At 37.9% G+C, this 13,133-nt stretch overlaps 1 protein-coding gene across 1 annotated transcript in view; it reads right to left on the minus strand.

The window, feature by feature from the left end:
• Positions 1 to 856: 856 nt before the first annotated feature.
• The window catches only part of CEP162 (centrosomal protein 162kDa), an 86,776-nt gene continuing 74,499 nt past the window's right edge, over positions 857 to 13,133 (minus strand). Inside the window, exons 21-24 of the mRNA XM_008580114.1 lie at positions 12,306 to 12,447; positions 10,546 to 10,644; positions 2,192 to 2,326; positions 857 to 1,144 (exon numbers count right to left, since the gene is read on the minus strand). Of these exons, the coding sequence (XP_008578336.1) occupies positions 935 to 1,144; positions 2,192 to 2,326; positions 10,546 to 10,644; positions 12,306 to 12,447 (586 nt within the window). The 3' untranslated portion in view covers positions 857 to 934. The remainder of the gene's footprint in view (positions 1,145 to 2,191; positions 2,327 to 10,545; positions 10,645 to 12,305; positions 12,448 to 13,133) is intronic.

Raw genomic sequence — 13,133 nt, forward strand, 5'->3', positions numbered from 1 at the left:
GGGATCGCAACCCTCGGTGTTGCGCCCGCACCGCGCTCAACCAGTGAGCGGGAACCCGTCTCTACATGGGATCTGAACCCTCGGCAGGAGCGCCGCCGCGCTCCCAGGCGGCGCACTCTCCAGTGCGCCACCGGGTCGGCCCCAGTCATTACTTTTTAAATGAAAGTAAAAATGTTATATGCTGTTTAGTTTTAGAGTGTCAAAAAAGTAGGACTGGCATTTAAGAGATGCAGCTAAAAAGATTAAAACAATGGATAAATCAAATTTCCCCTATTACTTGTGAAATGCATTTTTCACCATGTCAGGTGCCGAAAAAGCCACTTACTGGGAGAACACAAGAGAATTCACTGTCTACTTGTACAGAAGTTACAATTTTCTAAGTCACCACGGAAGATCTACAGTTGACGATTCTGTCCCTCCAGTACACTCACATTCCTCTACCTGTTTCCATGAGAAAGAGGAGCTGTTTTTCTATCACAAAGAAAATTAAGAATACACACTTGCTTGATAATAATGTGGCAGAATATGTGCAATTTCATTTTCAAAAAGTCAGACCTTTTAAATCTTGCTAGTTATAATCATCTGACCTAAAGGAGCCTGTCTGTCTGTTGTAAGTCATTGAAATGTGACTGGTTAATAATTTTCAGTAAAATACACCATGATTTTTCTTTTTTCCTTATTGGTTAAGGGTAATTTATTTTAAAATGTTGCTCTGGTGTTTTCTTTCTGGCCACGCGCTGGATTTGTTTGTCAAAAGCTGTCCTTCTGACAGAGGTATAATCCCATCCATCTTCAGGCCTCTCAATGAAGTCATATGAAATCTGAGTTTCTAGTAATACTTGCTGGATTTGTTTGTCAAAAGCTGTCCTTCTGACAGAGGTACAATCCCATCCATCTTCAGGCCTCTCAATGAAGTCATATGAAATCTGAGTTTCTAGTAATACTCTGGTGCATTCACTTCATCTGCAAAAGTAACTGGCACAACCACTCCCTGCCGGTGCAGCTCTCGGAGAACATCTAATATCGAGTCTAATTCTGTGCGGAATTTGTCCAGCTCACGATTCTTTAACTGTGCGAGTCTTTTCCATTTCTCAATTTCTTTGTTTTGCTCAGTTTCTACTACTTGGCGTGTCTGCTGTATTATCTGCAAATACAAAAATTCCACATTCCTGTTACAGTTTGTAGTGGGAGTGAAGAACGTTTAATAATTTCAAACAGCTAAAGTGAGACAATGCCAAATAGTCAAATCCAGGGTTTCTGTGGGAATATGTGTCAACCATAAAGCTCTGCATGTATGTAGTATTTTCTTCAGAGAATATATAAATTCACACTGTGTTATGGACTGAATCTTTGTGTCCCCCCTCCTCCCTGCCTCCCTTCAGATGTTGAAACCATAACTCTCAGTGAGGCTGTATTTGGAGTAAGAAAATACAAAGAGGTTAAATGAGGTCATAAGGGTGGGGCCCTGATCTGATAGGATTAGTGTCCTTGTAAGAAGAGATCTCTTGCCTTTTCTCTCTCTCCTCTGTGCACATGCACTGAAGAAAGGCCATGTGAGGACAGAGAGAGAAGGAGGCTGTCTGCAAGCAAGGAAGACAGCCCTCACCAGAAACCAAATTGACTAGAACCTCAATCTTGGATTTCTGGCCTTGAGAACTGTGAGAAAATTTCTGTTGTTTCAGCCACCCAATCTATGATATTTTGTTATGGAAGCATTAGCAAACTAATACACTGTTCAAGCAAAGCTAAATATCTGCACTGAGGCAAGTGCCTAAAAGCATATTGTGTCCTTACATCTGTTATTTTTAATTTGTATAACTGTAATTAAGTATAGTAATCGTGATATTACTAGTGCTACCTATATAATATTTTAAATGATATTTTAATATAAGTTTATTTCTTATAAACATGGAATGACTTGAATATGAAACCTTGTTCCCAAAGCCCTGCTCCTAAGATGTATGACTTTTTAAGAACCCACTAGTAATTAAGTACATTATACACGTTTTTTTTTCTCCAGATATAAGGCAAACCAGTCTTCAAGTATTTGAGATTTAAAGTCTTATTTTCTCTTAAAAGCCATAAATTTATTAACAAGATCAACATACAATGGAAACATTTTAAGAAGTAACTTTTGCTAGGGATGACAAAACTATAGCAAATTAAAGCACTTAAAAGTAAAGAACTTTACCTGTTGAAGTTCCTGCTCCCTTTGCTCATGTCTCATTTCCATCTGTTTAATTTTCTTTTCTAAGCTCAGGAAATGTTTCATTTCTGGTGTATGATTTTCTTTGGCTTCTCTCAATTCTTCTAAGAGTTTTGTAATCTAAAATTGAAGTATAAAATAAAAAAACTATGATCAGAGAGAAATTATGTTTTTTAACAGGGTAATCTTAAATCAACATTTGTATAAAATTTCTCTATAATAGGCATTTTGAATTGTTAGGGAATGAAAGCTATTAATTACTCTATGTCCAGGGAGTAAAGGTTCATCCTAGCTCCGAGGTGACCTCACACTCTAAGAGGTTCCAGATGACTGGACCACCTCCTCCCTCCCATGCATGCCAAATCTGGTTGTGGAGCTCAAAATTAAGTTGGGCACTTTCTTTGATGCATCCAGCTTTGCTACAAGGTATTAATTACTCATAGGAATAAAAAAAAAAATTACACTTAAAGCACCCAACATAGTATAGTGCCCAATGCACAGAAAGAATTTAATAAATTCTTTTGTCAACTCCCTGTAATTCTGTTTGTAATTCTCTATGGCCCTATCACTTCGTAATTTTTAGTAATTCATTCCACAAACAAATGTATGCATACAAAGTAGATATAATGAAGAAATGAGCTCTTTCTGTGTTGGCTGCTGTCTTAGGATGTAGGGATGCAGAGATGAAAGACACAGTCTAGTATAATACCTCTGTTTTCATACCACGGCCCAGAGAGAAAATGGTGATATTTTTATAGCACGTGGGAATAATATGGGTGCTGGGCACAGAAATCTTACACATTAAAATGATTACTAAAAATTATTTTAAAAAACAAAAAAAGGTTACTGAGCTAAGAAAGTTTACAGAAGCACAGTCATACACAGAATGGTCAAACATTTCAATTTCTGTAAACTTTTTAATGGTTGAAAAATTATTTTGAATCTGTCATTATATAACATTTCCAGCCATTGCTATCTTGTGATTCACCTGTAACCCATTCCTGGTACAGTAGCTGGGGAGTTCTAATCTTGTGAAAGAAGCAGTCAAGTGAATGAGAATTCTAATATGAGGTGCTATGACAGACAGATGGCCAAGGAGCAGTAAGGTGGTAAGTGGGCTGCGGGATTCCCAAGGCAGCTGTGTTTCAATTGAGTCTTAAAGGACAAAGAGTAGTGAGTCACAATATTTTTATGTGTGAGGCACTATGCTAAGCACTTAACAGATGTCGTCTCAGTTAATTTTACTTATTAAACCTTGTATTTGTTTATTGTCTGACTCCCCACATAAAGTGTAAACTCTACAAGAGCAGGGATTTTTGTTTACTTCGTTCTCTTCAGTATTCCTAGCACCCAGAGCTGTGCACAGCAGACAGTAGGTGTTTAACAATTGTTCATGAGTTAATTAACTCACCTTTCTGTGATTACAGAAACATTTGCTGGTAAATTGCATAAATTTAGAAATCTGGTTCTAGACAAAGAATAGAGGAAATTTTCTTTGTACCTACTAAAAGCAACTTTAAGAATATAATTAAAGTAAGTATATATATTAAATTCTTGCATTTTGATGAATTATCCTATGGAGATAACTGGATACATAAACAAAGATGCATGAGTAAAATGCTTCCTCCTACATGCATACTGTGGAAAAAAAAAACTGGAAACAACATGTGTGCCAACAATAGGGGACTGGTGATAAAAAATAGTAATTAAGAACCTGAGACCAGAAATCAGAGGCCTTAGGTTCTAATGCTAGCACTTTATACATGGTGATTGGTAACCTTGGGCAAGTTATTTCATTTTTCTTAGCATCAATTTGTTCATTTAGAAAATGGGAATAATAATAGTACCTACACTTTGGGGTTGTGGTGAGATTCAAAAGAATGCATGTAAAGCATGGTGAACAGTGCCAGGTACAGACTAAACACCAATTATTACTATTATAACTCTTCTATTATAAAATGGTATAACGAAAGTGCTAATAAAGACTGATGTAAAGATATTTATATGTACTGTTAAAAAAAAAGCTTTAAAAATCACGTGCATACATATATGAACAAACATGTATTTGCAACTGTGCACACGTAAACACATCACCACACTATTTGTATCTCTATATGTATAATTGTTAAAAAAAAAGCTTTAAAAATCACGTGCATACATATATGAACAAACGTGTATTTGCAACTGTGCACACGTAAACACATCACCACACTATTTGTATCTCTATATGTATAAAGAGAAAAAACATGGAAGCATATATAGCAAAACATACCTCTGGGATTACATGTGATTTTTATACCTTCTAATACGAATCAATATGTATTAGTATAAAACAAAAGTGAATATTTCAATATGAATATTGAATCCATGCTCAATAGGGACAGAAATGAATAACACCAATAAGTATGAAAGCATATATTCCTTAATGAATAAAACTGTTATCTTCCTAATAGCTTATTTAACTGAAGAGGAATAGTGAGTCACCCAGATCATGTCACTAAGGTGGGCGAAACATGCTTTTCCACTGGAAGAGACAGGTATCACTGACTGTACGCAGAAGGTGGCTCAGGTGGGGGAGTTCAGACAATCTGTGTGCAGCCCAGAGACCACTTCCCAGAGGAGATATTTGTACTGTGTTCTCTTATTTACAGGTGAGTAGATAATCTTACAAACTATATATTTCAATTCAAACTGAACCACAAAATTACTGCTATATTTACTACTTTAAACGAGCCTGGTCTGCTTGTATCCGTGTACTTTTCAATCTCATGTGCCTTTCCTGTTTTGTAACTATTGGCACAATGAGTTTTCCTGGCCCCTTTGCTGGAGAAATGGCTAGTGATTGTGTACACTTAATCCAGAGGGTTTAGATTTTAATCGGGATAGCACTGAAAGAGATACTGGGCACTGCCTTAAGAATAGCTAACCCTTCCTTCTTTGCTGGCAAGGGCCTGATATTTATTCAGATATTTGTGTGACTGGTGTAAATTTTGGTCAGTTTAAGCCCACTAGAGCTGTTCAATTTCCCCTGGCAGTGACTGGTTTAGGGGTGGGTGTGTGACCCAGTTCTGATGCAAAGATAGTTAGATAGGGGACATTATAGTCCATGTATCCATTTGAATTATTTTTCTGTCCCACAGGCTAGAATGTAAGCTCCTGGAAGACAAAGACTTCAGGTGTTTTATTCATTAAAATATTCCAAAAGCCTATAACAGCGACTGACATGTGCTTACTATTTATTAAATGAACAAATGAAGAATGCTGGAAGTAGGTCTTATCACATTTGACAGCTGAAAAAATGAGGCTGAGAGAGTTTAAAGACACCTGCAAGTGGCTCTGGGTAAAAGATAAACGTAATTCCTCCTATCTGCATGAGAAACTGACTGTGGGTTCAGTTAAATTTCCACCTCTGCTGATAGAGATGGCCACCAGCTGTGTACCAGGCACACTGCTTGGTGGAATCACCTAGGCTTGGAGGACTTTGTATGAACTGAAATACTTCATAGGAAGCCACAGTTTGGGGACTCCTGAGTGCGGTGACTCTTGTAACTGGGCATGTCCTTCATGGGACAATTGTGTGTGGGTTAGGATAAGAGATATTGGTTTTTGTGGAGCATGGGGCAGCTAAGCCAGGTGGTTCCTCCACCTGCCAGGTGTGAGTCTTATTGCCCTGCATCAGTGCCATCACCTGGACAGCCCCTGCACAGCTGTGTAAACTGCTATGAGCACTACTCACACTGAAGAGAAACGCCCCACTGGCATGCTGTTTCCTGCCCTGCTTCCAGCATACCAAGTGTGGCCTATGGTGGCTGTGTGATTCTAAATGTTTACCTGTGAGCACTACTCACACTGAAGAGAAACGCCTCATGCAGCCTTACTGGCATGCTGTTTCTTGCCCTGCTTCCAGCATACCAAGTGTGGCCTATGGTGGCTGTGTGATTCTAAATGTTTACCTGAACCTGCTAGTAACTGTTATAGTGGCAAGTCAAGAATTTAAACCTAGATCTTATTATAAACCCTATGATCATTCTATTTGTTCATGAAATAACAGTAGCTAGGTGTAGAATATTTGAGATATTATAATAATTTTGATAATTTTATGAGTGGGCCACAATAGTCCCTGGGCTCCTATTAGAAGTCAGTCTTGAACAGTTTCTGAAAGTTTTATAAGATATCTATATGGGTTAAAAACAAAACAAAATCCCACTAATCACCAGTAAAATGCACATACTAACTTCAGAACATGGGGGGGGCGGGGGAAGCAGTAACAGCATTAACCCTCCCAGTTGTCTCTAGGGAATCTGAATAAAGATTTAAGTCCTTTACCAAAGTCGGCTTTCCTAGATCTATTTGTCTGTACCTGGTTAAGAAAGAACGTAAAATTTTTCCTTATCCCTTCCTTTCTAAATTCAGATTGGCAGAAGAAAAAAAAACTGTAAAAATTAGTTCTTTGAATTTGTGACACTTAACGGATTTGGTTTTGGGTATCTACTGGTTACTGATCTTTAGCCTGTCAGAGATGACCATTGCTTTCCTTTGTCTTTTGTGTCATTTGTCACAAGGAGAATCACAGGGTAGAACACAGGCACAGGTCTTATAACACTGTTTGAGTCAGCCTCACAGACTGGTGAGTTCAGTTCTCACTAGACCACTGTTTAGACAAACTTTGTCGTATGTCCCCAATAAGGAAAAAAAAAAGGTTCTCCTTTTGCCTTATGTCCTGAGAGCTTGGCTTCTGTGCCCAGTGAGAACACTATCTCTGGTCTTTGCCAGCTGGGGGGTAAGTGTTGGCTTCTGTCAGCCAGTTGGATAGGGTGGCAACGGGAGACATACGTGACAAGNATGTGCTTACTATTTATTAAATGAACAAATGAAGAATGCTGGAAGTAGGTCTTATCACATTTGAAACCTGAAAAAATGAGGCTGAGAGAGTTTAAAGACACCTGCAAGTGGCTCTGGGTAAAAGATAAACGTAATTCCTCCTATCTGCATGAGAAACTGACTGTGGGTTCAGTTAAATTTCCACCTCTGCTGATAGAGATGGCCACCAGCTGTGTACCAGGCACACTGCTTGGTGGAATCACCTAGGCTTGGAGGACTTTGTATGAACTGAAATACTTCATAGGAAGCCACAGTTTGGGGACTCCTGAGTGCGGTGACTCTTGTAACTGGGCATGTCCTTCATGGGACAATTGTGTGTGGGTTAGGATAAGAGATATTGGTTTTTGTGGAGCATGGGGCAGCTAAGCCAGGTGGTTCCTCCACCTGCCAGGTGTGAGTCTTATTGCCCTGCATCAGTGCCATCACCTGGACAGCCCCTGCACAGCTGTGTAAACTGCTATGAGCACTACTCACACTGAAGAGAAACGCCCCACTGGCATGCTGTTTCCTGCCCTGCTTCCAGCATACCAAGTGTGGCCTATGGTGGCTGTGTGATTCTAAATGTTTACCTGAACCTGCTAGTAACTGTTATAGTGGCAAGTCAAGAATTTAAACCTAGATCTTATTATAAACCCTATGATCATTCTATTTGTTCATGAAATAACAGTAGCTAGGTGTAGAATATTTGAGATATTATAATAATTTTGATAATTTTATGAGTGGGCCACAATAGTCCCTGGGCTCCTATTAGAAGTCAGTCTTGAACAGTTTCTGAAAGTTTTATAAGATATCTATATGGGTTAAAAACAAAACAAAATCCCACTAATCACCAGTAAAATGCACATACTAACTTCAGAACATGGGGGGGGCGGGGGAAGCAGTAACAGCATTAACCCTCCCAGTTGTCTCTAGGGAATCTGAATAAAGATTTAAGTCCTTTACCAAAGTCGGCTTTCCTAGATCTATTTGTCTGTACCTGGTTAAGAAAGAACGTAAAATTTTTCCTTATCCCTTCCTTTCTAAATTCAGATTGGCAGAAGAAAAAAAAACTGTAAAAATTAGTTCTTTGAATTTGTGACACTTAACGGATTTGGTTTTGGGTATCTACTGGTTACTGATCTTTAGCCTGTCAGAGATGACCATTGCTTTCCTTTGTCTTTTGTGTCATTTGTCACAAGGAGAATCACAGGGTAGAACACAGGCACAGGTCTTATAACACTGTTTGAGTCAGCCTCACAGACTGGTGAGTTCAGTTCTCACTAGACCACTGTTTAGACAAACTTTGTCGTATGTCCCCAATAAGGAAAAAAAAAAGGTTCTCCTTTTGCCTTATGTCCTGAGAGCTTGGCTTCTGTGCCCAGTGAGAACACTATCTCTGGTCTTTGCCAGCTGGGGGGTAAGTGTTGGCTTCTGTCAGCCAGTTGGATAGGGTGGCAACGGGAGACATACGTGACAAGCAGCGTGCTTTTTGTTTGGCTGTGCCAGCTCTCAGAGGTCCTGGTCCCTAAGGGGACTTTGGCATCTCAATCTTTGTTGCTTGGTTAGTGTTGGAAAAGTCCCATTCCAGTAACGCCTGCTTGGTGTCACAGATTAGCAGGTCTGTGACAGGCGGTGTCTCACATTTTGTAGGAGACCTGAAATACTATTTTCACAAACACTATTCTTGCTGCTTTTTTGTTGTTGTTTTGGCCTTTTTGTTTGGAACACTGCTGGTTCTTTAATGTTTTGTTTTCCAGATTTAAGAAAACTTTTTGTCTTTTTTCTTAAAGCTATCTGTAGCTTATAGCATTTTGGTTAATCACACTTTTATAAACAGAACTGAAACATTTCTTTTTCTACCTATCCCTTCAGAAACTGAGTATTCTTATTTTCATGGCTTTGTACCTCATATACATGGTTCTCCTATAAATGAGTAAGTAATGTTGCTTCCTGGCAGGTCCAAAACCTCAGGATATTTTGGGGACCTGGAAAAAAGAGGATTTCACCACAATCTCTAGGTATGGCAGGCAAAAATCTGATGGCAAGTTCTTGGCTTTCTAGACTGGAGAGGCTTTTAAAGGTCCAATCTGAGATTCTTCGTTAAAAGTTCCAGCAAAGTAGCTCACTTGGTTAGAACGTGGTACTGATAACACTAAGGGTAAGGGATTCAGATCCCTGTACCAGCCAGCCACCAAAAAAAAAAATTCCAGAAAAGCAGACTTAAAGAGCCTATATGGTCAATCATTATTTCTTTCTGTACTTAGGTAAATAATCAAACCAAGTTTAATGAGACTGGACTTATTTTTGCAAACTGATTTTATCATGATTATCTTTGATAGAAATGGGGGTGACTAGAGAGAATGAAACTGTGTCTCAGTAGAAAACTATAACACGTGTGGATGTCAGTGCTGTTCATTGTCTTTGAGTTTTTATTATTTACCTGTAATTTGGCCTGGGTCCAGAATTCTAATTTCCTCCAATATCTAACTATAATTTTCCAAACTAATGTTTTCATTTTTTTTCTCCCACCCTTCTGTCTGGGAATCACTAAAAATTAAAACTGCCCTTTTCCTGAAGCCCCAAAACAAGCTGAAGCTGAACGACTTGATATAAACGGCAATCACTACAACTCACATGGACAACCTTCATGCCTGTTGCTGTGTGGGCCACTCAGACAACACTGGAGACATTCATACTTGCAAAAGATGCTTTGGGCCCAACACTTAGAAGTCTTCTTGACTGGCTGTCCTCCAGACTCAAACTAGTTTATAAACTGCTCCACCCATTACCCTGTTTTCTTTTGTTTCCATAGGGATGCCTCTTATTAAATCACCATGTAGCTGCTTAACTTTGATGGGAGCCCACCAGAAACACCTCCTGAAATGAGACACAACTGTTTAACTGAACTGACCTATTCTCAGAAATAAGGGACAATGTACTTAAATTTGTTTTCTGCTTCTTCTAATCTACACTTTTCTCTCCCTTTGCCAATCTCTTATCCCACAACTTTGGAGAGTTCTGAGCCCCTGCTTTGAATTACTTCGCATTATTTCTCCAGTGTTGTGTGTTGCACATGTTAAGAAACTTGTTTTTCTCTTCTTTCATCTTTCTTTTGTTATGGGGTCCGTCTCAACTAAACTCATAAGGGTTGTAGAAAAACTTATTTTTTTTTCCTGACACCACAGAAATGACCTTAACTATTGAATTTTACCCCCTAAAAAAATCAAAAGAACCAAACATCTCCCATCCCATTTCCCCACTGCCCACACAATCTCCATGGCAAATAAAAACATATAAACGACATAATGACTTAATATTTGAACTTCATCTGGGGAAAGCAGACTTAAGCAAGTTACGAATATTTCCTTGACATGTAATAGATACTTATGTCTATTTGTACATTTAAGTTTACATAGAAATAAGAATAATTGAAATGCCTAAGAAACTTATTTTAGCCCAATATTTTGGTTACTTCTTACCTCTTTCTGTAGGATTTCTTCTCGAACTTGAGAAAGTGCAAGAAACTCTTGTTTACTCTGCAGTTCATTAACTTGACTTTGGAAATGTGTTATAAGTACCTAGGAAATTGTTAGAAGTACTGAGTTAATAAAGCTTCTCCTTGAACACTATTTGAAAAATATAAGAAAGTCAACTCATGACTGAAAAATACCTTTTAAAATAAAGTCTAAGCATTTAGAAGAAAGTAGACAATATTATCTTTTTACTGTCTTAATGATCATACTATGCTGACTTCCATTTAACTCAATTTCACATTACATTCATAACTCTGGGAAAGTAACACTCTAAGCATTTAGAAGAAAGTAGACAATATTATCTTTTTACTGTCTTAATGATCGTACTATGCTGACTTCCATTTAACTCAATTTCACATTACATTCATAACTCTGGGAAAGTAACAGATGTAAGGCACTATGGCGTTAGGACACTACTTTTCCCACCTCTCCCAGATGTCCCTCACCACAAAATCACTTCATAGAAAGCTCACAACTACCCTCTGACACCCTCATCCCATGGGAGAAAAAGCCAGTGAGGTTATCTGCAAGGCTGTATGGATTTACTTTTGAAATGCACTTTAAATATTTTTCAAAGTATTAACAGTCCTTTGTTTCTGAGCTATCTGAAATTAAGTTACAGGCCTCATTACATTTCGCCCCCTAAATATTTCAAATAATTCAACATGCAACTCCTTATAAGGGCATGTCTCACAAAACCACAATGACATTTTTACACCTAAGAAATTTACAATAATTTCTTAATATCTAATAGCCAGCCCATATTCAAACTTCCCCAATTGAGGGATTTGTTTTTAATTAAGATGGTATTAAATAATTATAGGTGGGAGAGATGATGGTGAGATAATTATTTCTTAAAGTTTTCCCCCAAGCCTGTTTTCTAAATTAAAACCTACAGAAAAGATGAAGAGTACAATTAACCTTAATATATTCTTCAACTTGATTCACCAGCTACTAACATTTTGCTACATTCTTTTTTATTTTTCCTTTTCTTGGATACACCATTTGCAAGTAGGTTGCAGGTAAAAAATTCTTTTAATGTTGCTTTTCAACCTACTAACACCACGGAGGATGGGCTACACAGTAGATATTCCAAGAAGATATACCTATTATTCAAGAAGGAAGACACATTTATTTGAAGAAATGCTGATAAGTTATTACAATTCGGCATCATAATTCCTAGAAGACTATGCTTCATGAGGGCTAGGGCTTTATATATCTCTCTTTCCATTATTTTATCCCCAGTGCCTGGTTGTCTATAGACCTGAATTATCATTTGTTCAATGAATGAAAGGTAATGTGCAGGAAGAATGCCTGAGGATAATTATTGTGAGTTGGGACTTGGCAGTGAAGGAAGATGGTTCAACATTCAAATTCAAGTACTGTAGTCCCAACCCCATTAGAAGTACACCTCAACCATCTGTTACAACCTATGTAGAGGAAGATTTGCTTGAGAAATGTAGGGACAAAATAGTAAAAACCGCTTATTTACAGGATATAATTTTAAAGTAGAAAAGTTAAATATATGGCAATGGTATCCTCTTCAATAAAAAGAAAATCAAGTCAATAATTTCCCATTTCTATCATCAACCTAAAAAACTGAGTTAAAACATTTCCAAGTGAAATCAGGTTCTGCTAACAGTCCTGGGGGAAAAAAAATCACATTGCTAAAGTCAAAGAAAAATCAAAACAGATTTGTCATCTACCTCTTGAGTTGCTATTTTACGATTCAGTTCAGCTACTTTGGAAGAAGAATTTTCTACTGCATTTTGGCAAAGGAGTTTCTCTACTTCCCTTTGATGAGATGCTTTGAGAGATGCAATGTGTGCGGCAGTATCTTCCTTGACCCTACAGAGCAAATGAAAGAAAACCACACGTAAGAGTGGTTCATCAATCTCTAATTCAGAGATAGATAGCACAATAATCGTGTAAGAAGCCTGGAAATTAAAGAAGCAAAGGGAGAGAGGGCACCAATTATTATATGTTAGGTACTTTACACATTAATGCCTATGAGTTCTTAAAACAACTCCATGAGCTCACTATTATTTACTGAGCTTTATAAGGGCAAACTTGACTTTAGGAAAGAGTGATACATCGAGGGTCCCTTATCAGTAAGTTGTAGAGCCAGGGTTCAAGCCCAGAAGAGTTGGACTTCTAAGTCTGAGCCTTTCACTCTATCCCTAGCCTGAAGCTGCACATTCTGAGGGAATCTAAGGTTCCAAAATATGTTTGAATTTAAAGCAAAGTGCCTGACATTTTATCTTTTAAGATAAACTCAGATTTCTTGCTCAGATTCATATTTGAATAATCACAGCTGCTCCCTTTAGAATCTTCAATGCTTTGTGTCTAGGCAGCATTCATCAATTTTTGGTCCATACATATGACTCCAGGGATAGCTGTAAGTTGTGAGAATAAAATGGTCTTTATAGTAATTCTCAGGACATAAGAGTTATCTGCAACTAATTTGTTTAGACTGTCAATGTAAAAGACTATTCATTTGTCTCTGTGACAAAATTCATCCATTCAGAAGCACT

The sequence above is a fragment of the Galeopterus variegatus genome, unplaced genomic scaffold (assembly GCF_000696425.1).
Source record: "Galeopterus variegatus unplaced genomic scaffold, G_variegatus-3.0.2 Scaffold2023, whole genome shotgun sequence".
Classification (NCBI taxonomy): domain Eukaryota; kingdom Metazoa; phylum Chordata; class Mammalia; order Dermoptera; family Cynocephalidae; genus Galeopterus; species Galeopterus variegatus.